A 27,410-nucleotide genomic window follows, 5' to 3' on the forward strand; every position below is an offset into this window, starting at 1 on the left:
TTTGCTTTACATAGTGTTTTGTGTTTTAGCTGGCTGGTAAGTTTTGCACTTTGTTTTTTTTTTTAACAAAAATTTTTGTGATTGTAATTTACTATATATTATTTTTTTTTTTGTAAAATTATGTTGACTGAAACTTAAAGTGGCTCAGATACTGAAGAATGTTTTAAAATACATGGTGATTTAGATGTTTTGACTTTAATTATTGGTGCTTTTTATTTTTTTGTTTATATATAAAAAACAAAAAAATTAATTTTCCGCTTTATAGTAATTTGTTTGTGTTTTATTTCAGAAAGTTATATTGTAATGTTATTTTAACGAAGGAACAATTCAGTTGTTTTTCGCATCTGCTGTGGTTTTGTAACATGTGCTTAAGGTGTTGCTTTGAAATGGACAATGCTTTAACGTTTTTTTCTATGAAATGGTTCGTTCACAAATATTAGATGAGATGAACTCCTGGGAATGCTAAACAATTGCTTCGTGGCTGGAGACTGAAATTTCTTACAATTTAATAGATTTTCATAAACAAATGTGATTCCCTGATAGTCACAAAATATACCAAAAAGTATGCCAATATTTCAAATGAGTTGTATAAATATTCTTAAACTGTAAGCAGTTTGACAACTCTAAATTTTTGAAACCTACAATAAACTAGAAGAATGTAAACATATTTGTAAGAACCACATTCTTGTAATATCTGAACTAATGATCATTGCTTGTGAATGATTGATAATGCCATAATTACACCGATAACGGTATATTTCTGCAAGCCGTTTGGTTCATGTTAAGGGGTGTTCACATTTGACGATTACTTGTGCAACAATTGTTCAAAGCCGGTACGCAGTTCTTGCAATGCTTTCCTTAGGTTAATGCTGGGCGACAAACAATCTGTAACACTTTCTAACTGGTAAATTACGCATTTATCAATATTGGAGTTATTATGTTCGAATGAATGGAATTCTATTGTCATTCAATTCCATCGCCGCAGAATGAAAAATGAAACTCTACAAAAAAATCCCACAAAAGCAACGCACAAAAGTTAAAGAATTTTCAACGTTGACGACTGAAATCGAGGGCCAGTCTGTGTTGCCACGCTTGAAGTGGTGTTTTTAGGCGTCAAAGTTAAAAATGTTTAGAGGTCCAAACAGAATGAGCATTGAGGAGCGTCACGTTGAGAAATGCAACTCTCCAAATAAATGCCAAAAAAGCAACTCGAAAAATTGAGGCAATTTTTAACTAAAAACAAGCGTCAATGTTGAAAATTGTTTAACTTTTTCACGCAACTTTTGTGGGATTTGTGTGCAGAGTTGCATTATTGCAACGCGACGCTCAAAAACAACGCTGGGCCTTTAAGGATGACCACCATAAATCAAGACCATGGCAATCGGTTGTACGTACCTGTTTCAAACTTTTCACTGGAAGTCGTTAGCGTACTTTTGCTTCCAAATTTTTTAAAGAGAGCAAAATGGTTCTTATTCTCCTGCTAATTTTTACTGACAAAGTACTCGAATAGACCTATAAATTATCCTAGATAAGGACCAAAAGTGGTCTTTGTGTAAGCATCAACAAATTCATCGATTTTTCTTCAATGGTTGTGAATGACTTGGTTTAAATTAAAGTACGTTTACATTGGCCACTAAATCCGAATGCATGGCCTTTTGAGATTTAAGTGCTAAATCCTATGTTTTTTGCAAGTTTGACCATGCAAAAAAATCCAATTTTTGCGGTATTTTTTTTTAACCCGATTTCATGCAAGAGTTGGCAACCTATCGATAATTGCAACATTGGATATTTCTTACAATAAATATCGGTAGTATCGATTCTAACGTAAATTTCCCATCTCTTATATGAGAAGAAAAATCAGGAGGTCGAAGCAATATCAATGCAGACCGAATAAAACCAAATTTATTAAAGTCATGAAGAAAATCATTGTTCCAAATTCTTCAGCAGCAAAATTTTAGCCCAAACGGATGAAAATTGCGCCCTCTATAGGCACAATATATCTAATAGTATCGGATCGTGTCGGATCGCTTATTTTTGTAAAATTTTGCACGAAATTGAACTTTGCCGATAGCATCGATAGGAAAAATATCAATCGATATTCAGACAAACAAGTAAGAGCGTGCTAAGTTCGGCCGGACCGAATCTTATATACCCTCCACCATGGATCGCATTTGTCGAGTTCTATGCGCTATATTAAAACATGGACCGATTTGGCCCATTTACAATACCAACCGATCTACACAAATAAAAAATATTTGTGCCAAATTTTGTACCGGCTAGGTTTACTCCTTCGACAGACAGACGGACGGACATGGCTAGATCGACTTAAAAAGACATGACGATCAAGAATATATATACTTTATGGGGTCTGAGACGCATATTTAAAGGTGTTACAAACAGAATGACGGCATTAGTTCACCCCCTTCCTATGGTGGAGGTTATAAAAATAAAATATCGATAATGCCGTCGATATTTTGCCAGCTCTATTTCATGCCTAATTAATCGATAAAAGTACCAAAATATGCAACTGTTTTCAAGAATTGTGTATGATTTTGTGTGATTTGCACATTCACGTATATGCATGTACGCTTGTGTATGTCAGGATTTGTTTTTGGCTTTACTTAAATCCATATCGTAAAAATTTCAATGTAAACGTGCTATTATTGACAGTTTCCTATATTGAAATGAGCATTTATTTTCTTATATTTGTGCGATCTGGGATATTTTACTCTGTATGCTGTGTGTGGATATCATAGTTTATGGCACTGTTTTGAGTTGATTATTTTGTTTTTTTTTTCTGTTATGAATGCAAGCATTTATGTGTTTCTGCAAATGTTGTTTTGTTATCGAAAATACAACCATGTCTCTTTTAGACTTTGACAATGAACACAGAGTTGTATTTGTTGAAACATTGGGGAGAACAAAGGCATTTCAATTTCACTTTTGAAAAACAAAAAAAAAAAATAAATCCCTAAAAAAATCAATATATATTTCCTCGTTTTTGTTAACAAACAAAAAAAATTAGTCATGTTCGGGGTTTGTAGTAATTGTTAAATTCTAATACAAAAAAGTTTACATTTTTAGGCTATTTGGACTGTTTTCACTGTTCCTTAAATTGTTTTTGTTATAATTATGTAAATGTTACGTCGATTTTACAAACCACATTACAATTTTTTTTATTTTATTTAAATATAAGAACTAAATAGGGGGTAGTTACAACACACTTGCTGATTTATCACTGAAGGACTTTTGTTTAAAAGGGGTTTTATGTAAGTGTGTGGGGGGTATCTAATGTTAACAAAATTGTTCATGTGGTTTGTACTGAAGTAAGCAAAACTTGCTTTTTGCGACTGGCCTATCAATTTTTCTTTCTTTTTATGAAATTTCCATTTTTCTTCACATATTTGTTTTAAAAGAGAATTTTTTTCCTATGTTTTATGTAATATAACATGTGTGTGTATTTTTTCACTTCATTTAGTTACACTCTAAGAGCTTTAAGAGCAATTTTATATGCATTTAATTTCTGGGGAATTTCCTGTTCTTTTGTATGTTATGGTATTACTATTTTATATGCAAGATTTTGTTGTAATTGCTTTTTTTTATTTCTTCTGCATTACTTTACCTCTTTTGTTTGTTTTCTGTTTTTTTGCTTTTCGCGATTTTTTGTTTGTTTCGTATTGTATATATATATATATATATATATATATATATTATATATAATAACTACATAATTTATAAAACAGAGTTGCACCCTTGGATTTGTTGCCTGTTGCCTGATGCATCTATTGCAACTATAGCAGCAGCATATTTAACATTTTTAATTTAGTTTCAGTTTATAAGATCGTATCGTTGTTGAAAATGTTTGATGCATGACTAGTAGCAGACAGAATAGAGCTGCCAAACTCATCGATGAGTCAATTTTACTGGCTGGCGATTTGGTAGATGGTGGTAATATTTCATTGTCTTCGTTATTATTCGTACGAGGATCATAGGGTAAAGATGTGGCACCTATAACAATAAATTAAAAAATAAAACAAAATCAAATCTAGAATTTTAAAAATATTGAATTTTTATGGCCATACCATCTCCTGAACCATCGCCATCACCGGAGCCCTGCATTCGGTATTCATCATCATCCACATCATCAGGCATACGCCCTGATCCCTCATCGTCACGACCAGCCATATCACTTTGAACATCATTAAAGGTTCTAGTCGTAGAGGGTATCTGAAATAATAAATAAAAATAAAAATAGTTTTCTTCATACATTTATTCACTAACTATTAATCTATCGCTACAAATTCTTTATTTCTAAAGCAGGGTTCTCTGTTCTGTTTATGGAATAGTTGTGAAATACTTAAACGAAATAACTTTTTTGTACCACCCACCGAAGAATGGGGGTAAACTAATTTCGTCTTTCTGTTCGTAACACCTCGAAATATGCGTCTGAGACCCCATAAAGTACATATATTGTTGATTGTCGTGACATTTTAAGTCAACTTAGTCTTGTACTTCCGTCCGTCTTACCGTCCGTCCTACGTCCGTCCTTCCGTCCTACGTCCATCCTTCCGTCCTACGTCCGTCCTTCCGTCCTACGTCCGTCCTTCCGTCCTACGTCCGTCCTTCCGTCCTACGTCCGTCCTTCCGTCCTACGTCCGTCCTTCCGTCCTACGTCCGTCCTTCCGTCCTACGTCCGTCCTTCCGTCCTACGTCCGTCCTTCCGTCCTACGTCCGTCCTTCCGTCCTACGTCCGTCCTTCCGTCCTTTCGTCTTTTCGTCCTTCCGTCCTTTCGTCCTTCCGTCCTTTCGTCCTTCCGTCCTTTCGTTCTTCCATCCTTCCGTTCTTTCGTTCTGCCGTTCTTCCGTCCTTTCGTTCTTCCGTCCGTCCTTCCGTCTGTCCTTCCGTCCGTCCTTCCGTCCTTTCGTTCTTCCATCCGTCCTTCCGTCCGTCCTTCCGTCCGTCCTTCCGTCCGTCCTTCCGTCCGTCCTTCCGTCCGTCCTTCCGTCCGTCCTTCCGTCCGTCCTTCCGTCCGTCCTTCCGTCCGTCCTTCCGTCCGTCCTTCCGTCCGTCCTTCCGTCCGTCCTTCCGTCCGTCCTTCCGTCCGTCCTTCCGTCCGTCCTTCCGTCCGTCCTTCCGTCCGTCGTTCCGTCCGTCGTTCCGTCCGTCGTTCCGTCCGTCCTTCCGTCCGTCCTTCCGTCCGTCCTTCCGTCCGTCCTTCCGTCCGTCCTTCCGTCCGTCCTTCCGTCCGTCCTTCCGTCCGTCCTTCCGTCCGTCCTTCCGTCCGTCCTTCCGTCCGTCCTTCCGTCCGTCCTTCCGTCCGTCCTTCCGTCCGTCCTTCCGTCCGTCCTTCCGTCCGTCCTTCCGTCCGTCCTTCCGTCCGTCCTTCCGTCCGTCCTTCCGTCCGTCCTTCCGTCCGTCCTTCCGTCCGTCCTTCCGTCCGTCCTTCCGTCCGTCCTTCCGTCCGTCCTTCCGTCCGTCCTTCCGTCCGTCCTTCCGTCCGTCCTTCCGTCCGTCCTTCCGTCCGTCCTTCCGTCCGTCCTTCCGTCCGTCCTTCCGTCCGTCCTTCCGTCCGTCCTTCCGTCCGTCCTTCCGTCCGTCCTTCCGTCCGTCCTTCCGTCCGTCCGTCCTTACGTCCGTCCTTCCGTCCGTCCTTCCGTCCGTGGTGTTTTGGTATCATTTCCAACAACTGCGCTAAGTATGGTTCAAATCGGTCCATGTTTTTATATAGCTGCTATATAAACCGATCTTGGGTCTTGACTTCTTGAGCCTCTAGAGGGCACAATTCAATACTTTTGCACGTAGTGTTTTGGTGTCTCTTCCAACAACTGTCTTAAATATGATTCAAATCGGTTCATAACTGACTTCTTGAGCCTCTAGAGGGCGCAATTTTCATCCGATTTGGCAGACATTTTTTGTTTATTTGTTTATTAGTCAATGGAACAAATATCCTTACAGACTAAGATGACTTCCGTAACAAATGTTTAAATAGTAATGTATGATAATAAAGAGGTGCATACTACAAAAATATATAATATAAAATGGATCTAAAAATTTCTTTTGATGTGCTAAAATCAATACATGGTTTTGACTCCCTTTGAAGCCTGTTGTTGATAAAATTTAAATTCAAAAAAGTTCGTGTTAAAGGCCCATTTCTCGCATAGTTGGTGCGGTGGAACGGTATGTCAAACAAATTTACAACTCGTAAGCTTCTTGGAGGAACAAATGTTGGAACTAAAGACAACAAATCCGGTGAATCAATATTATTATTAAGCAAGTCAAATATGAAGCAAGCCGATTGATATTTTCTACGAGATTCTAAGGATTGCAAGCCAAGTAACAAAAATCTAGATCTATATGGAGGCATCTGAGCAGGAAATAAGTTTTTAAGGGCAAACTTTGTAAAGTTTTTTTGAATTCTCTCAATGCGAACAATGTGAGCACTACATTGAGGATCCCAAACAATTGAAGCGTATTCTAGTTTAGACCTAACAAATGCCGTATAAATTAATTTTGCGGTATTAGGATCAGAAAATTCCGCACAATTTCTTTTGATAAATGCAAAAACCTTGTAGGCCTCAGGAATAATGTGGTCTATATGTGGAATAAATGATAGTGATGTATCAAATATAATGCCTAGATCACGAATGGAAGTTAGCTTAGTAAGATTGTGGCTGCCAATTTTGAAGGTTGGTTGAATGGGATTAAGTGATCTAAAATAAGAAACGTGAAAACATTTTGAAAGGTTCAAAAAAAGCTTATTGATGTTGCACCACATGACTAAGTTATCTAAATCAACTTGCAAATTATTTATATCTTGTAGAGACTCAATTTTAGTAAAAAATTTCAAGTCATCAGCATACAAAAGAAAATTGGAATGCGAAAAACATGAAGAGATGTCATTGATAAATAAGTTAAAAAGAAGTGGGCCAAGGATGCTACCCTGAGGTACTCCCGATGTCTGAAAATATGGCTGAGACACGTATCCTTCAACTTTAACTTTACACACTCTGTTAGTTAGATATGAATGAATCCATTTTAGAAAATTTGAATGCAAACCTAGATTCTGTAACTTAGCAAGTAAAATACTATGCGAAACTTTATCAAAAGCTTTGCTTAAGTCAGTGTAAATAACTTCTACTTGTTTACCTCGCTCGAGGGCGGTCATACAGTAATCTGTAAATAATGTTAAATTCGATGTGGTAGATCTACCCGAAAAAAACCCATGCTGGTAAGGAGAGATAGTAGACTTGCAAAGAAAAAATAATTTTTTGAAAATGATATTTTCAAATATTTTCGAAACACACGAAAGTTTTGATATTGGCCTGTAACATGTAACATCATCTTTTCTACCCTCTTTAAATACAGGAGTAATTGATGCTATCTTCCACTTGGCTATAAAAATACCTTCCTTAAGAGATAGGCGAAATATAAAAGTCAAAACGGAAACAATGCTAAAACAGCAACTTTTTAAGAAATAAGCACAAAGACCATCAGCATCACTTTTATAGCTATTTTTAATTGCACCAATAGCTTCACAAACATCATCCTCACAGATATAAATACTTCCCAAGTTTATGGCTGAATAAGAACATGGTAGCGTCATATTACAAGTGGAAGGCTGCTCAAAATTAGATTGGAAAAAATTAGCAAACATGTTTACAACATCATGGCCAGACTGCGAGATGCAACTGTTATATTGAACAGTAGATGGGATATCTGAAGATTTCTTCTTAGACTTCACAAACGACCAAAAATGTTTAACATTTACTTTAATTTCATTCTCTTTAGAAAGAATGTATTGTTTATAAAGAAATTTGTTTAAAAAATTAAATTCTTTTTGATAATGTAAAAATTTGACTTGCTCTTCCAGATTACCAGATTTAATGAATCGATTATGGAATTTATTGCGCAGATTTTTTAGTTTTTTTAGGCCTTTAGTATACCATGGAAGCTTATAGGGCTTTTTCTTCTTTAGAGGAACATTCAATTTAAGAATGTCTAAAACCTTTGCCAGAAAAATATCATAACAATTGGATGGTTCACACGTAGGAAACATCGATACCCAATTTATAGATGAAAGCATCGAATTTAGCACATCAAAGTTACATGCGTTGTAATTAAAATTGAAACACTCAGAAGTATCATTTGGGATGTACATAAAACATTCCATTTCTATAATTGTAGGAACATGATGAACACTTGGAGGAGATACTGGAATCAAACATTCATATATTTTAAAATTGCAGTCGCGTGATACAAAAATTAAATCAAGAAATCGACGCATTTTATTAGCAATATGATTAATTTGAACCAAACCAACGCTCAATAACGCATCGATAAAATTAACTTCAAACCCTTTATTAACATTACTAGGCGTTAAAAAATAATTGTCGTTCATCATGGTCCAACAAATACTTGATAAATTAAAATCTCCCATTACACATAAATTAGTATCAGAACACATATTCTCTTCCAAATTAACAATATTAGAGACATGTTTAGAATAGATATTATCATGACTTCCAGGAGGTATATACGATAGAGATATTAACAGTTTTTGATTAAATCCAATTACATATAGTGCAATTTGATCCAAAAGACCATCATCATCATCAATTTTACATAAATAGGATTTATATTTAGATTTTACAGCAATAAGAACACCCCCACCCCGGGATAATCCTGTACGATAAGCATTTCTATCCTTCCGATATACATTAAACAAATTCATGTCGAAAAATTCGGCATCATAAAAGTCGGAATTAAGCCAGGTCTCAACAATGAGAATTAAATCAAAGTCACATTGGGACGTAAAATTCATGATTTCATTGGCCTTTGTGCGAATACCTGACATATTTTGATAAAACACTTTTAGATTATGTGCAGCATCTACTACTGAACTAAGGGTTGTATTTCCCTTTTTTGAAAATTTTTAAACGGACGTACCCTGATATCGGTAGGCCACAATTTAGAGTTAAAAATATCATTATAAAAACTAGATACTACACCCAGCTTAAAATTAACACTTTTTAATTCACTTAAATTAGCGTCTTTCTTTACTAATTTATAGCATTCAATATTAGCTTTATCAATGTTGGAGTTGGCAGCAATATAATTGATAATTTGATCGCATGAAACAGTTGGCTTAAACTTTGATATATGAATCCATTTCTTGGTCGCCACCACTTCCAAATCATTAGGTACATTATTTTCACCGAATATGACTTTGCCCCCTTTTCGTCTACGCCTTTGAACAGTTTCCCAACCCATACTTGCTTGATGGTTTGGTTCGAACATTTCATTCCTATTGTTTACTGCATTAACGTCATTTGTACTCACTGACGAAACCGATGGTGCATATGAAACAACATGTTGCGAGCTCGGCTTGTTCATGGATTGTGCACCTGTAGATGTAACTGGTATAATAAGACTTTGGACAGTACCAACAACATCGCTACCACTGGTCTCAGAATAATGATTTGCATTTTGTTGATGAACTTCTTTGCTTGGAGGTTTGTTGTTTTTCTCCACTGTTTTTTTTATCTCTCGCACTTCAGCACATAAAGATGAGTTTATTAAGACTTTTAGCTCTCTCACTTCACTGGTCAAAGAGGCAATGCGAGCAACCAAATCAGAAGAAACTGATAGGCAGTCATTGCAATTAAATACAATATTTGAATTTTTAACAAATAATTCGCCAATATTAGTATCGACGTTGGCACAAAAGAAGTGTAGCTTAGCTCTGCAAATGTGGCATGCTATGAACTTCCCGTTCAAAGCCTTGAAGCACTTCGCACAGAGAGTATTTGGAGGGAGATCCATTAGAAACACGTCAGATGTAAAGAAGCTCAACCGACTGACTTTTGTACAACGGCTTCCCTCATGACCTTCAACAAACGTGTCTAATATGGTCTGAATCGATCAGTAGCTTAATACAGCTCCCATATAAACCGATCTCCCGATTTTGCATCTTGAGCCCCTACTAGGCGCAATTCTAATCCGAATGAACTGAAATATGTTCTGCATTCATTTATGGTCCGAATCGGACTATAACTTGATATAGCTCCAAAAGCATAACAGTTCTTATTCAATATTCTTTGTTTGCCTAAAAAGATATACCACGCATAGAACTCGACAAATGCGATCCATGATGGAGGGTATACAAGATTCGGCCCGGCCCACAACTGTAGTACAGGGTATTATAACTTAGTGCATTTGTTTGTAAGACCCAGAAGGAAGAGAGACAGACCCATTGGTAAGTATACCGATCGACTCAGAATCACTTTCTGATTTGATTTAGCTATGTCCGTCTGTCTGTCCATGTTAATTTGTGTACAATGTACAGGTCGCAGTTTTCAGCCGATCGTCTTAAAATTTGATACAGGCATGTTTTGTAGCCTGGAGACGAAGCCTACAACGATTTCCTGTACATCGATTTCCTCCACGACTTCCACAATGTCTATACAGTTTGCTCGAAATCGGTTCAAATTTAGATATAGCTGTCATCAAAAATGGTTCAGAATTGGATATACCTTCCACATTGTACTTATAGGGTAGGTGTAGGGTATCATACAGTCGGCACCGCCCGACTTTTGCCCTTCCTTACTGGTTTTAAACATAATTACACGAATTTTTATACCCATCACCTTAGGATTCATTTAGTCATTCCGTTTGCAACACATCGACATATCCATTTCCGACCCTACAAAGAATGTATATTTTTGATCGTCGTAGAATTCTAGAACAAAACCCACATTTATTATCCGATTTTGCTGAAATTTGGGACAGTGAGTTGTTTTAGGCCACTCGACATCTTTCTTGAATTTGGCCTAGATCGGTCCAGATTTAGATATAGCTGCCATATAGACCAATCTCTCGATTTAAGGTTTTGCGACCATAAAAGGCGCATTTATTGTCCGATTTCGCTGAAATTTGAAGCAGTGAGTTGTGTTAGGCTCTTCGACAAATGGGCAAATTGGCTCAAATCGGTCCAGCTTTGGATATAGCTGCCATATAGATCGATCTCTTGATTTAAGGTCTTGCGCCCATAAAAGACGCATTTATTGTCCGATGTTGCCGAAGTTTGGGAGAGTGAGTTAAGTTATGCCCCTCGATATACTCCTGCAATTTAGTACAGATCGGTTCAGATTTGGATATAGCTGCCATTTAGACCGATCTCTCGATTTAAGGTTTTGGGCCCATAAAAGGCGCATTTATTGTCCGATGTCGCCGAAATTTGGGACAGTGAGTTGTGTTGGGCCCTTCAAAATTCTTCTTCAATTTGGCTCAGATCGGTCCAGATTTGGATAAAGCTGCCGTATAGACCGGTCTCTCGATTTAAGGTTTTGGGGCCATAAAAGGCGCATTTATTGTCAGATTTCGCTGAAATTTGGGACAGTGAGTTGCGTTAGGCTCTTTGTCATTTTTCTGCAACTTGGCACAAATCGGTCCAGATTTGGATATAGCTGCCATATAGACCGATCTCTCGATTTAAAAGGCGCATTTATTGTCCGATTTCACTAAAATTTACCACAGTGACTTATGTTGGGTTTTTCGTCATCCGTGTCGTATATAGTTAAGATCGGTTTATGTTTAGATATAGCTACTAAAAAGATCAATATTTTGTTATACACAATTGAACAATGGCTTGTGCTTATTAGTAATTGGTTCGATATAGCTGCTATGGGGCATAAGGTATGAATTTTTCACCGGATTTTGACGAAAGGTGGTTTACATATATACCCAAGGTGGTGGGTATCCAAAGTTCGGCCCGGCCGAACTTAACTAGTTTTTATTTGTTTTAAAAGAGGATGGTTCATTTATCAATGGTGGCGGATATCCAAAGTTCGGCACGGCCGAACATAACACGTTTTTACTTGCTTTTCTATTAACACAATCTTGCCTTCGAATGGAAATGGGATTTATTCCTTATAATTGCTCTCTTTGGGTCCTAAGTGTTAAAAAGGAGATCTTGAGATTCCAAGTGGATTTAGCCATATCCTTTCATCTGTTTGTCGAAAGAACTCTAACTTTCGAAGGAACAAGGCTATGCATTTAAAATTTTGCACAACTACTTCCTATTCATGTAGGCCCAGCACGGGATAGCTGTAAGCACCACACAGGCTGAAATATTGAGGTCCGATCTGTCTGGTGTTCATTGCTGTCACGAGAAGCTTAGCTGTGAGCTAGCGGGCGCGTCCACAGGTTGCGGATAGTGGAATACGGTGTAGCTGCAACGGCAGTCGCGGACAATCAACGGTATCGAGCGGAGAGTCGCAGTGAGAGGCCGGGTGGCAATGGCTCTTGCACAAATGCTGAGTAAGATAAGAGATGATAATGGCGCCTTTAAATAAACCAATAATAAAACCAATGGCCACCTTGTTGCCCTTGCTCACACAGGAGCTTGAAGGGATCGCCACCTCCACATGAAAATGTGGGTACAACAACAACATTGATGTAGGAATTCAGCCAAACCGAATTCCTATCCGATTATCGCATGAGGCGCTTTGGCTTTGACCTTCAATAACTGTGCAAAGAATGATCTAAATTGGTCCTTTACCTGTTTAGCTGCCATACAAACCGATCTCGTATGTGGACTCCTCAAGCCTCTAGAGGGCACAATTCATATTTGATTTGTTTTGTCTTCATTTTAAACAACTGTGCCAACTATGGTCAAAAAGGGTGTATAACCTGATATAGCTGCCATATAGAACGATATTCAGATTAGACTTTTTGAGCCTCAAGAAGGCGTTATTACCACCCGATTTGGCTGAAATTTTGCATCTAAAGTTTCAACAACTGTTTCATGCATAGTTCAAATATTGGGTTGCCCAAAAAGTAATTGTCGGTAATATAGTAGTAATATAGTCAGCGTTGACAAATTTTTTCAACGGCTTGTGACTCTGTAATTGCATTCTTTCTTCTGTCCGTTATCAGCTGTTACTTTTAGCTTGCTTTAGAAAAAAAGTGCGCGAAATTTTGTTTACATTTGTTTGTTTGGCGTCAATTTTAATATGGGTACCACATGTATTGAAAGAAATTCATTTAACAAACCGAATCAACGCTTGTGATATGCACCTTAAACGCAATGAATTCGATCCGTTTTTAAAACGAATCATAACTGGAGATGAAAAATGGATTGTTTACAACAACGTTAGTCGAAAACGATCATGGTCCAAGCATGGTGAACCAGCTCAAACCACTTCAAAGGCTGATATCCACCAAAAGAAGGTTATGGTGTCTGTTTGGTGGGATTGTATGGGTGTGGTATATTTTGAGCTGCTTCCAAGGAACCAAACGATTAATTCGGATGTTTACTGTCAACAATTGGACAAATTGAATACAGCCATCAAGGAGAAGCGACCAGAATTGGTCAATCGTAAAGGTGTCATATTCCACCAGGACAACGCTAGACCGCACACAACTTTGGTCACTAGCCAAAAACTGAGTGAGCTTGGCTGGGAACTTTTGATGCATCCACCATATAGCCCTGACCTTGTACCATCAGACTACCATTTATTTCGATCTTAGCAGAACTCCTTAAATGGTAAAACTTTCGGCAATGATGAGGCTATAAAATCGCACTTGCTTCAGTTTTTTGCAGATAAAGGCCAGAAGTTCTATGAGCGTGGAATACTTAATTTTCCAGGAAGATGGCAAAAGGTCATCGAACAAAATGGCAATTATATATTTGATTAAAGTTCATTCTAAGTTTTATTAAAAATGCATTTACTTTCTTTTAAAAAATCCGCAATTACTTTTTGGGCAACTCAATATAACCTGATATAGCTCCAATATATACCGATAGCCTGATTTGACTTTTTGAGCCTTGGAGTCGAGCATGGTGAGGTCGAGATGCGTGGCGGATTGGTTGGAATCCCTGGATAGGCAACCCACTCAACCTAACCTAACCTAACCTAGTTGCCTTCCAATTCGTAAACCCTCTGATGTATTCATTTTTTTGCATAAACCGTGGGTGCCTACGTGTGTGCCCTGCTGAAAAGAGCATTTTAGCCAAAACAATATTCATCCTAAAGGATTCTCTTAAAGTCCTAGGATAAATTCCAAATCGTTAAATACAGAAATAGGGAAGTTATATTCAATTATGAACCCAGCGGAAGTTATATTTAAGCTCGTGAAGCGTAGTCCTATGTAATGGAACCATTCAATGAAGAATTAAGAAGTGATTCGTAAAACCATTTAGAAAAGTTGTATTCTGTTGAATTAAACACTCTCTCTTGTGTTCTATGAAATGACTCGTTAAGTCTGGTTTTCCATAAAAGACGATGGGCTCGTTAAGCCAGTAATGGAATTTGTTGATGGAATTCTCGATGTATTTTTGGCGACATACAAATAAATCCAACCAATTTTAAAATTTCCATAGCTTTTTTTAATCTATTTCACGGATCGCGTTAGGTTTCGAAGGACCATGCTTACGTTCGCCCTAATATGGGGGAACTAAGAAAAAAGAAAATAAAACTCTTCACTTTATGTTTCAATGTCAGATTTATTGATGCCTAAGGACCATGACAGACGCCAGCGAAAAAACAGATGATAGATCATCATGATAATTTGTTGTGGCGTTGCCAATTCAATTATTGTAACATAGGGTAATTCTACAAAATGCTGCAGATGGCACTGTTAAAATAATCTTGCTGTCTGGAGTTGTTCGCTGTTGAAGTGGCTTCATCACTGATGATGGATCAAGTATGGTCCAAATGGGTTCATTATTGAGTATAACTACCATATTTCTGTATTTTCCGATTTGGAAAATATCCTACCTATACCCACCGTGTCTTTTTTCTCATTTCGTAATAACAAAAACAAAAAAGAATAATAATGGCTTAATACTTACCGCTGTTGCAATAGTTTTTCGTACTTTTAATAGCTTATCCACCATTTCATTTAATTTCGTTGGCTGTGAAGTTGACTCAAAAGGTACTTCAGGATTGTAGCGTTGTGTATCTGTTCCGGGTGTCATCACTAACTGTGTATAATCACCGATACGGTCACCCATCCAACAGTGACGATCACTTCTTTGCATTTCTTCATCATCACAGACACTAAAGAAAAAAAGGAGGAAACAATTAATTTTAAATGCTGATTCGCCGGAAAGTTTTTTTCATAAGATAAAATTCATGTCACAACAGAAAGTCTGGCATACAACTTGCGCAAGAAGACAGAGGCAATAAGATTACCACCCATCTCTCGCATCAGACTATATGGATAGCTAACTGGACAGGGCCCTCTCCGCTGCGTTTTCTTTCACTCTCTTATTTTATCTAAGCCTTATACAGGCACGGTCAGGAAATACATAAGTGCTGTTTGGGGGTGCTGGTACGGCCTTTCCGACTCCCAAATATATTTCATTTGATCCTTATACTGCTATGTTCGGTAAATATGCTCGGTATGGGGGTATTTTTGGGGGTTAGATTCGTGCTCTAGTCTCAAATACTTTTCATTTGAGTCCCGTATTGTCATTATTGGTCTATATTTCCATTTGGCGGGCTTTGGAGGTAGCATGGTCCTCCTAGATTTCCCACCCTAGGATAGGATAATATAAGGACAAGGATATCAAATTTATGTTTTTGAGTTAAAATTAACATCCATTTCCGAGATCTGGCGTTTTTGAAAATATGGTAAGGGGAGGGTCCGCCTATTAAAGTTTCGATGTCAGATCTACTTCATTCTCTTGGCTTTGGCGGTGGATTGGAATGGCCAAACCCTTTGCCCCGAAAGTGGACATCAGATTCATACTCTACTCAAAAAACCACATTGGAGCTACCTATTGCTATAGTTGGTATATATGTGTGGTTTAGGGGGAATTTATGAGGTGAGGCCTCCCTGAAATACTTGACCATAAAACATGTATCAGATAGGCGTTCAGCGTCATAGGCGGACATGCTTACCTCTGCGCTACAGTGGCCTACGGTTTTGAAATAAAGCGAAGAATAATACTGGCAAACAGATGCTACTTTGGATTTAGTAAGCAGTTTAGAAACAAGGCCACCTCTCGACGGACGAAGATTACACTTTACAAGACACTGATACTATCCGTGATGTTATATGGTTCTGAAGCATGGGTACTTGTGAAAGCAGACGAGGCAGTGCTTGGAGTGTTTGAGAGAAAGATTCTTCGTAAAATATATAAACCAGTTTGCATTAAGCTGTGTGACGACGGTAGCATAGTTACACGCATCAAAATACAACGGCTGCGTTGGCTAGGTAATGTTGTCAGAATGGATGAAGAAGCTCCAGCAAAGAAGTCTTTTTAAGGCAAACATGGTGGTACACGCAAATCGGGACGATCAAAATTCCGATGGTGGGAGACACCTTGAAACTTGTTGGTGTCAGAGATTTAAGAATAATCGTAGAAGATCGATGCGCTTGGAGCGTTATTCTACGTTCGGCTGGTGAAACAAAATTTCTGTCATAGCCAATTAAAGTAAAGTAAATATTTGTTAGGCACTTGCGAAACCTAAAAATATTAGTGCACCCTGGTTTCAATAAAAAATCCATTCATTTTCTTCTATTGTCAAAACTTGTTCACTATTTCATTAGCTTTGTAAAATTTTCTTTTTTTTAAAGAAATTATGTTAATCCAAATTATACTTAAAGTCCAAGAAGCTATTCACAGCATTTTCATGGGCCAAGCCTTGACTTATTCCAGCCAATGTTGTGTGGTAAGTTATGAGATATAAGACACATTTGATATGCTCAAAATATTTTCTACGCCTTGCAGCCATGTCAACCAATGGTGTGGCGTGATTATATATTGAATATCATATTTTTCGGAGCAGCAGTTTTAAGTCCCCTATATTTTTGCCTTATACATGAATTTGTGGATAAATTATGGAGTTGTACATATAAAACTATAAAATTTAAACATTGATACATATCAATAAAATACTCTTGCAATGAAGTTTCGTTAGCAAAATAAACATGAATTCATAGAATATGTCCTAGATATTTACATAAGGATTTTGCTTCAACAAACTTACTTATTGACGATGTTCGAGTAAAAATCTTTGGATTTATCAATGGTTGATAGAAAACGCAAAAGTTCCGAATCTACAGGTGTCGCCCATTTCATGTTGTGTGGCATTTGTGGTTTGTGTTCGCTGTCGGATGTTGAGGAAGGCAATAATCTGGGTGTACCACAAGTTTTTTTGACCTGAAATAAATAAAGGGAAGTCGTATAAAATATAAGTATGGATTTCAAGATGAGTACATGGATGTTAAAATTGATTAAAAATACTTATAAAATATTATGGAAAGCGTATAGAGTTAACCATCTCCGGGTCCACTTGGACACAGGATTTCCATCTTTTTGGACGGTTTTCTCTGGTCTAGACGATTTTGCAGATGAGTTACTGAGATGTCTCCTTAGATACCTGTATAATATAGGATGTTTTTGATAACTTCCTCCACGCTGGGAAGAAAATTTGTTTATTTGTGGGTTTGTTTGTTTATTTGACCAGGCCCAACACCAGAGATTTTGCTGAACATGTTCCCTTATTAACCCATTTTGTTATACACACCACCACAGTATATATTAGCACCTAAATATATTGATCTGTAACCCCATAAGGTATATCTATTCTGGATCGTCTCTACTTTCTGAGTCTATCTAACCATGTCCGTCCGTTAGTTGAAATAACGGTAGCGGTCAAAGCTAGTCGCTTGAAATTTTGCAGAGATGTAGATAGTTAAAGATTGCAAATGGGCCACATCGTTACAGGTTTGGATATAGCCACCATATAAACCGATCCCCGGATTTGACTTCTTGAGCCCCTAGAAGCTTCAATTTTCATCCGATTTGAGTGAAATTTAGAACAAAAACTTGTGCTATGACTTTCAGCATCCATGCCAAGTATGAACCGAATCTTCTTATATATAACTAGAAAAAGCGTGCTAAGTTCGGCCGGATCGAATCTTATATACTCTCCACCTTGGATCGCATTTGTCGAGTTCTTTTCCAGCATCTCTTCTTAGGCATAAAAAGGATAAAAGAAAAAATTTGCTCTGCTTTTATAGCAATATCAAGATATGATCCGGTTTGGACCACAATTAAATGATATGTTGGATATCTGTGTAAAACGTCAGCCAATTCGAATAAGAATTGCGCCCTTTGGGGGCTCAAGAAGTAAAATAGAGAGATCGGTTTATAAGAGAGCTGTATCAGGAAATAGACCAATTCAGATTACTATTATTCATTAATAAACGCGTATGTTAATGATCATGAGAGGATCCGTCGTACAAAATTTCAGCCAAATAGGATAGTATTGGGTTGCCCAAAAAGTAATTGCGGATTTTTCATATAGTCGGCGTTGACAAATTTTTTCACAGCTTGAGACTCTGTAATTGCATTCTTTCTTCTGTCAGTTATCAGCTGTTACTTTGCTTTAGAAAAAAAGTGTAAAAAAGTATATTTGATTAAAGTTCATTCTAAGTTTTATTAAAAATCCATTTACTTTCATTTAAAAAATCCGCAATTACTTTTTGGGCAACCCAATAATGACGCCCTCTGGTGCCTCAAGAAGTCAAGATTCAAGATCGGTTTCTATGACAGTTGTATCAGGTTATGAACCGATTTAAACCATTCTTGGCACAGTTGTTGGAAGTCATGACGAAACATGTCGTGCAAAATTTCAGCCAAATCGGATAGGAATTGCGCCCTCTAGAGGCTCAAGAAGTTAAGACCCCAGATCAGTTTATATGAGAGCTATATCGGGTTATGGACCTATTTAAACCATACTCAGCACCCCCATCCTCTGGTGGATGGGGGTATACGAATTCCTCCGCCGTACAGAAATCGTTACGATTTCGTTCCTGTAATATGATAACTTGTTATACTCGTATTTATAAGAAACTTTTGATGAAACTAAGTAGACTAGCTTGTTCCTTTAATGTTGTTTGTTTGAAAAATATAATAAAAAGAGTCAGTTTGTTGACAGAAGCTTTACAATTCAGGTGTGGGGATCCCAAAAAAAAAAAAATAAATAAAAAAAGAAGACTCAAAAAAAAAAAATGTTTTTTTTTTTAATATGGATTCACGCCCTACTCGAGAAAGAATTCTTTCAGCTTTGAAAGCTTCAAATGTGGAATTTCCAGAAACAGCGTCAATTGCACAATTGAGAACATTATATGATTCTTTGCAAGTTAACGGTGGTTCATCAAAGCAGACTGAATTGCCTTCTGGAAATGTGGTTTCTTCTGATTCTGCTGGGAATTCATCTGTAACTGTCACTACAATGTCATCCAATACTTTGAATGAAACTCCCGTTATTAATTCCGCAACTGCCGATCCTGAAAATTTGCTTCAGTCATTTCAATGTAATGGTGAGTCCACAAATCAAACTGAATTGGTTCTTGGAACTGCCGCTTGTTTTTCTGCCGCACGGACTTCAACCGATTTAATATCTAGAAATACATTGAGTGTCGCTTTTAATAACAGCGAAATTGGCGTATCCTGTGCAAATCTTCGGCAAACACAGACTTCAGTGCCTCCTTCCGTAATTTCTTCCGTACCTTCCGTCTATAATTCTTCTGCTTCCGTTCCTGTAAATACAGTTCAAAGACAATTTCCTGGTACTTCAGGGACTGCTGCTTCTGTTTCTGCCGCCCGGACTTCATCAGTTATTTCCGATTTAATGAATACAAATACATTGGGTGTCGCTTTTAACAATAGAGCAATTGGCGTGTCCTGTGATGTTCTTCCGCAAACACAAACTTCCGTACCTCCTTCCGTATCTTCTTGTGTTGTTTCTTCCGTACCCTCCGTCAATTATTCCTCAGTTTCCGTTCCTGCAAACTTACTTCGAGGACAATTTTCTAGACCTTCTGTTCCATCACAGGTAACAGACCCTTTCATTCGTTCAAGCGTTTTATCCCGTGAAGCTGATGAACTAGAGAGTGAAATTAGAGTTTTGAGATTGAAGCGAGAAATGTTGGCTCTTCGAAACCAAATTGAATCTTTAGAAAACGGTGGAAAAAAGGTTTCTACAAATATCAATTATGACGAGCTCTCTATGATGGTTCCGAAATTTTCTGGGAATGATGGACGAAATATTGAAAAATGGATAAACTCTTTTGAAAGCTACACTATAAATATGACTGACCAAGAAAAATATATGTGCTTAAGATATTTGCTGGTTGGAACTGCGCGAGAGTTCATGGAAAATTCAAATTACAAAGAATATAAGGAGTTGAAGAGATCGCTCTTAGACATTTTCAAGAGAACGGTAACGCAAGAAGAAGTTTATCAAAAATTGCGTTTGCGCAAGTTGAAGCCAACAGAGCCGTGTATTGCCTATATAGTAGCAATGCAAACTATTGCAGCAGAAGGCGAAATCAACGAGCAAGAACTGGTTGACATTATAATAGACGGAATGGAAGATAAAATCAACAACATATCCATTCTATACGGATCAAACTCATTACAAGAATTGATGCATGGAATAGATAGATACGAGAAACGCAGGTCAAAAACAGTCAGTACTCATAAAGAAGGCCGTGACAATACTAAAGGCATACGATGTTTCAATTGCTCTCAATTTGGACATATGAAGAACACCTGCAATAAGCCTCGACGTCCACCGGGATCTTGTTTCCATTGTTTCCAAATGGGACATTTTTACAAGGATTGTCCTAAAAGGATGAATGTTACTGCTCCCATATTTTGTAGTAATGATATTGTAGACACAACACAAATGGTAAGTGTGGCCTTTAAATATTCTTGTGGATCCAAATATACTAATTCTGCGAATATTTCGTGCTTGATCGATTCCGGTAGCCCAATTAGTTTGGTTAAGATGGCTTTATTACCGACTGGTGTGATACGTTCGAAGAATTTAATACCAACTTCGTATGTTGGAGTTGGCAATTCCCCTTTGAAAATATATGGAAATATTTCTTGTTTAATAAAATTTAAAAAATCGTCTAAACAAATAGAATTACTTGTTGTTCCGAACGAGAGCATTCATGTTCCAATGATTCTTGGACGGAACTTTATGCATGCATTTAATGTAAAATTACTTCAAGTCAAGGAAACTACGAATGATATAGAAGTATTTGAATCCACAAGAAAAATAAATGACAATAATAATATAACCTCGGTGTCTACACCATCTACGATAAGCAATTCTTATGATAGTCCTGTGAATTCTCAAGTGATACGTACGGACGATATTGATCTAAATCCTTTGTTAAATTCATTCCAGAAGAAGACTTTAGAAGATCTTATTCATAATCGTTATATAACTCCAAAGGGAATTGATAAAAAGTCATCTGATTATAGGATGCAGATTAAATTATCTGATGATATTCCAATACACTGCTCTCCCCGTAGATTGTCGGTTCGCGATCGTGAGGAAACGCAGAAGATTGTTAGTGATTTGTTAGAAAGGAAAATAATACGTTACAGCAATTCTCCATACACGTCAGCAATTGTGTTGGTAAAGAAAAAGACAGGGGAAACGCGGATGTGTGTCGATTATCGAGCGTTAAACAAAAAGACTATTAGGGATAACTTTCCTTTACCCCTCATCGAGGACTGTATTGAGAGCATATCAGGCAAAAAATGGTTTAGCCTCATGGATTTGAAGGATGGATTTTTCAACATAGAAATGCATAATGATTCAATTCCATACACTTCATTTGTAACCCCATTTGGACAGTACGAGTATTTGAAGATGCCATTTGGTTTAAAGAATGCTCCAGCAAACTTTCAACGCTTTATAAATGGTATATTTCGCGACTTAATAGAGGACCATAGAGTGGTTATATATATGGATGACATATTGATTGCATCCTCTGATTTCGATTCTCATGTTCAGACATTGGCGGTTGTACTTGGACGTGCTTTTGAGTACGGATTTCGAATCAAGTTAACTAAATGTAAATTTGGTTATCAGAGTTTAGAGTATTTAGGATACTTAATCAGCCCAAAAGGTATACGGCCGACAGAAAATCACTTGCGAGCTGTGAAACAAATACCAATGCCAAGGAATCATGGGGAATTACAAACTTGTCTTGGGTTGTTTTCCTACTTTAGGAAATTCGTTCCGTCATTCTCAAATATTGCAAGGCCATTGTTAGATTTGCTTCGTAAAGAGAAAAAATTCGTTTTCTCTGAAGAATGTGTAAAGGCCTTTAGAGAATTAAAGTCTCGTTTACTTCGGGCCCCAGTATTAGCTATCTATAACCCTAAAAGCGATACGGAGTTACATTGTGATGCAAGTTCTCATGGATTCGGAGCAATATTGATGCAGCGTCAGGATGATAAAAAGTTCCACCCCCTAGCATTTTTTTCAAAGGCTACAACCAATGCAGAATCGAGATATCATAGCTTCGAACTGGAAACACTCGCAATTATTTACGCGTTGCGCCGGTTTCGTGTGTATTTAGAAGGATTACATTTTACCATAGTCACAGATTGCAATTCACTTACAATGACCTTGAACAAGAGACAAGTTAATCCTCGGATATCCCGCTGGGCATTGGAACTAGAGAACTATGACTATTCTATCGAACACAGGAAGGGTTCTTCTATGGGTCATGTGGATATGTTAAGCAGATGTATAGAAAAGGAAATATCCCCTCATGTGGGATGTAACATGATTTGCTCTGTAGATTCGAATCAACTCGATGTCCAAATTCAACTGACCCAAGCTAGAGATCCTGTTATTAAGGACTTATGTAAACGTTTGGAAAAGGAAGAGATATGTGATTTTGACCTAATAGACGGTCTCTTATTTAAGAAAGTGGGTGCAACCGTTTGTTTATATGTCCCAAAGGAAATGGAAGATAATGTGATAAGAATGATACATGAGAAGCTTGGACACCTGGGGACAGATAAATGTTATTATAAGATTCGAGAGAATTTTTGGTTCCCAGACATGCGCAATAAGATAGATAGCTTCATTAAGAATTGTATAAAATGTATCATTTATGCTGCTCCAGCTAGAATAAACCAACAGAACATGTACAGCATTCCAAAGGTGGCGGAGCCATTCGATACGATACACGTGGATCACTTCGGACCACTTCCATCATTAAAATCGAAAAGAAAACACATTTTAGTGGTAGTTGATTCTTTTACAAAATTTGTTCGACTTTATCCTGTAAATTCGACGAGCACTAAGGAGGTTTGTTGTTCTCTCGAAAAGTATTTTAGTTATTACAGTAGACCAAGACGCCTAATCTCGGACAGAGGATCATGTTTTACGTCATTGGAGTTTTCTGAATTCATTTTGAAAAATAATATTAATCATGTTAAGGTGGCGGTTGCCTCTCCACAAGCAAATGGGCAGGTTGAGCATGTAAATCGTATTATTAAGTCCATGTTGAGCAAATTGAGTGACCCAATAGATCATTCCGATTGGTCATTGAAATTGTCCCAGGTGGAATATGCTATCAATAACTGTGTTCACAGTTCTACAAAGGAAACCCCAGCGAAGTTACTTTTTGGAACGAATCAACGAGGGGTGGTGGTAGATAAGCTGTCGGAATATCTAGATGAGAAAATGGGTAATGAGGAGAAACTAAATTTGAGGGATATGAGGGTTAAGGCATTGAATTCTATACAGCGATCTTAGTGGTAGTTGATTCTTTTACAAAATTTGTTCGACTTTATCCTGTAAATTCGACGAGCACTAAGGAGGTTTGTTGTTCTCTCGAAAAGTATTTTAGTTATTACAGTAGACCAAGACGCCTAATCTCGGACAGAGGATCATGTTTTACGTCATTGGAGTTTTCTGAATTCATTTTGAAAAATAATATTAATCATGTTAAGGTGGCGGTTGCCTCTCCACAAGCAAATGGGCAGGTTGAGCATGTAAATCGTATTATTAAGTCCATGTTGAGCAAATTGAGTGACCCAATAGATCATTCCGATTGGTCATTGAAATTGTCCCAGGTGGAATATGCTATCAATAACTGTGTTCACAGTTCTACAAAGGAAACCCCAGCGAAGTTACTTTTTGGAACGAATCAACGAGGGGTGGTGGTAGATAAGCTGTCGGAATATCTAGATGAGAAAATGGGTAATGAGGAGAAACTAAATTTGAGGGATATGAGGGTTAAGGCATTGAATTCTATACAGCGATCTCAGAACTACAACGAATTATACTTTTCCAAACATCATGAACCGGCAAAACGTTACGATGAGGGTGATTATGTTGTTATTATGAATATTGCCAATACAGTTGGGAAGAATAAGAAATTTTGTGAAAAATATCGTGGTCCCTACATTATTGAAAAAGTATTAGATAATGATCGCTACGTTGTGAGAGATGTTGACAATTGTCAACTGACACAGATCCCATAAAAGGGTATAATTGAAGCAAAGCGACTTCGGAAATGGTTGACACCTAGGTTATAGATTTATGTTATTGGTCACACTTATATAATATACACAATTTTTATATCATGATTGTGGGCAATCATATTGTCAGGTTGGCCGAACTGTAATATGATAACTTCTAATACTCGTATTTATAAGAAACTTTTGATGAAACTAAGTAGACTAGCTTGTTCCTTTAATGTTGTTTGTTTGAAAAATATAATAAAAAGAGTCAGTTTGTTGACAGAAGCTTTACATTCCTAAATTTCGGAACAGAAACAAAAAAAGAATCCCTCGAACCGATTTCTTTCCGGATTTACTAAGAATTGTCGCATGTTTCGTCCGAATATGTGCAGACATGTCGGACGTCAGACAAAGTCTGATCATATTCTTAGCTGGGTGGTATACATATCATATCATCGCCCAATTTTACTCAGCTGTCAATGCAATGATAAATGGCAATGAAGTGTTGCCAACCACAATTATTTCAAGATTAGATAATAAAACAAGCTGTTCGTGTAATTTCTACTTTGGCAGCTATCGCAGTTGTCTTTTCCAATTAAAACGCGACAATGCAAAGTGAAACAAACTTGCTTTGAAACAACATGCAGAAAGAATTATTATTATCAGTTTAGATATAATGTAAACATTCAAAGGAAAAAAAACACAACTTGGTAACCTAATGAATTATTTAAGAGATTCAGGACCACTTTAATAATATTCCATTTTTATCGGTAGTTCTTAGTTATGCCTTTTTTCAACAAATACAACAATGGTATTCGATTACGGAATCTTGTAATTTAAAACTTGAGATTGCGAAAACGGTCCTTAGGCAAATTTTACTTCTACTTGTCATTTAACGTAGCTGCTTGAATAGGTAAATGCATCAAAGTTGTATGCAACATAGAACCCAAGTGAGTGTGGTGTACAACTTCTATCTGTGCTTTGAATAATAAAATTACGAGTACATAAATTAGTTCTTTTTCATTTTGCGGCAATATTTTTTTTTATTTTCCTCTTTTTCTTTTTCTTTTGTTATTGCAACTTGTTCTTCAATTCATTTTCTTGATAAGAGCTGCAAAGACGTTTACCTGTTTACTTGCCCATTTGCATGGACCGAGAGTGGTGGAGAAGTCTTGTTGAAGAAAGCGTGAATGGTTAGAAGGGTTGGAAATGTTTACTAGAATTTAATTAGCTGTTGAATTGCATACCAATTAATGAACAACAAGATTGTTGTTAACAACAGGCTAACCGGGAGCGCAAGGAAGTATACAAAGTTTATCAAGGGTCATAGAAGAAGAAGGAAGAAGCTACTAATAGCTTGTATTATCTATTTTATACCCGCCACCATAGGATGGGGAATACTAATACCGTCATTCCATTTCTAACACATCGAAATATTGGTTTGACGCCCAACAATGTTGGTTGATATTTTGTAATTGTATGGAACGTAAACTTCTTAAAATTCTAAGAAATTTCTTTGAAGAAATCATCTATCTAAAATAAAATTCTAATATGCGCCTATCGACTTGAAAATGTATATGCCCGCCTTTGCCAAAGAAAAAAAAAACCATTAAACAGGCAGTAAGTTCGGCCGGACCGAACCCACCACCTGGGGTATATATGTAAATACCCTTTCGTCACAATCCGGTGAAAATTGGATAACTTATGCACCCAAATTCGGCACGGACATTGAGTGGTCTAATAAATATAAGTCACTGTTGAACTTTGTATTTCAAATTTCAACAAAATCGGGTAATAAATAAAGATTTTATGAGCTTTAGATCCTTAAGCGGCATATCGGTCTATATGTCAGTTATACCTAAATACAGTCCGATCTGAACCATATTCGAGTCGGATGTTGGGAAGCGTAAAACTACTCTGTTTAAAATTTCAGCGAAATCGGTTAAAAAATAAAGCTATTATGGGCTTCAGACCTTTTATCGGGTGATCGGTCTGTATGGCAGCTATATCTAAATATAATCCGATCCGAACCAAAACTACTCACTGTTTCAAATTTCTGCGAAATCGGGTAATAAATAGAGCTTTTATGGCCTTTAGACCCTTTATCGGCAGATCGGTCTATATGGCAGCTATATCTAAATATAGTTCGATCTGAACCATATTTGGGTCCCATGTTGATAGGCGCAAAAGTACTCACTGTTTCAAATGTCAGCGAAATCGGTTAAAAAATAAAGCGTTTATGGGCTTTAGATCCTTTATCGGCAGATCGGTGTATATGACTGCTATATCTAAATATAGTCCGATTCGGTCCATATTTAAGTCAGACATCAGGAGGCTTAAGATAACCCACTGTTTCAAATTTCAGCGATATCGGGTAATAAATAGAGCTTTTATGGGCTTCAGACCCTTAATCGGGAGATCGGTCTATATGGCAGCTATACCTAAATATAGTCCGATTTGATCCATATTTAAGTCAGACATCAGGAGGCGTAAGATAACCCTCTGTTTCAAATTTCAGCGAAATCGGTTAAATAAGAAAGCTTTTATGGGCTTCAGACCCCTTATCGGGAGATCGGTCTATATGGCAGCTATATCAAAATATAGTCCAAACTGAACCATATTAAGGTCAGATATCGGTAGGCTTAAAATAACCAACTGTTTCAAATTTCAGCGAAATCGGAAAAAATAAAGCATTTATGGGCATTCGACCCTTTATCAGATCGGTCTATATAGCAGCTTTATCCAAATATAGTCCGATTTGGCCCGTTCAAGAACTTAACCAGCATGCATCAAAAAGTGCAAAATTTCAACTCAATATCTCAATTTTAGAAGGCTGTGGAGTGATTACAACAGACGGACGGACAGACACACGGACATTGTTAGATTGTTTTAGAATTTTACGACAATCTGAAATATAAATACTTTGTAGGGTCGGAACTTGATATTTTGATGTGTTGCAAATGGATTGACTTAATTTCGATGCAGCCGAAATTTGGGACAGTGAGTTGTGTTAGGACATTCGACATTCTTCTTCAATTCGGCTCAGATCGGTCTAGATTTGGATATAGCTGACATATAGATCGATCTCTCGATTTAAGGTTT

At 37.3% G+C, this 27,410-nt stretch overlaps 1 protein-coding gene and 1 long non-coding RNA gene across 2 annotated transcripts in view; one reads left to right on the top strand and one right to left on the bottom strand.

Moving 5' to 3' along the window:
* Window positions 1–3,694: 3,694 nt before the first annotated feature.
* LOC106086620 (division abnormally delayed protein) overlaps window positions 3,695–27,410 on the bottom strand; it is a 489,548-nt gene continuing 465,832 nt past the window's right edge. Inside the window, exons 6-9 of the mRNA XM_059362923.1 lie at window positions 17,002–17,174; window positions 14,856–15,063; window positions 4,083–4,227; window positions 3,695–4,008 (exon numbers count right to left, since the gene is read on the bottom strand). Of these exons, the coding sequence (XP_059218906.1) occupies window positions 3,818–4,008; window positions 4,083–4,227; window positions 14,856–15,063; window positions 17,002–17,174 (717 nt within the window). The 3' untranslated portion in view covers window positions 3,695–3,817. The remainder of the gene's footprint in view (window positions 4,009–4,082; window positions 4,228–14,855; window positions 15,064–17,001; window positions 17,175–27,410) is intronic.
* On the top strand, window positions 16,505–16,956 carry LOC106086621 (uncharacterized). The gene is made up of 2 exons (XR_001221153.2): window positions 16,505–16,683; window positions 16,743–16,956. It is a non-coding gene; the product is annotated as an uncharacterized LOC106086621 (long non-coding RNA).

This window comes from Stomoxys calcitrans, chromosome 1, assembly GCF_963082655.1.
Source record: "Stomoxys calcitrans chromosome 1, idStoCalc2.1, whole genome shotgun sequence".
Classification (NCBI taxonomy): domain Eukaryota; kingdom Metazoa; phylum Arthropoda; class Insecta; order Diptera; family Muscidae; genus Stomoxys; species Stomoxys calcitrans.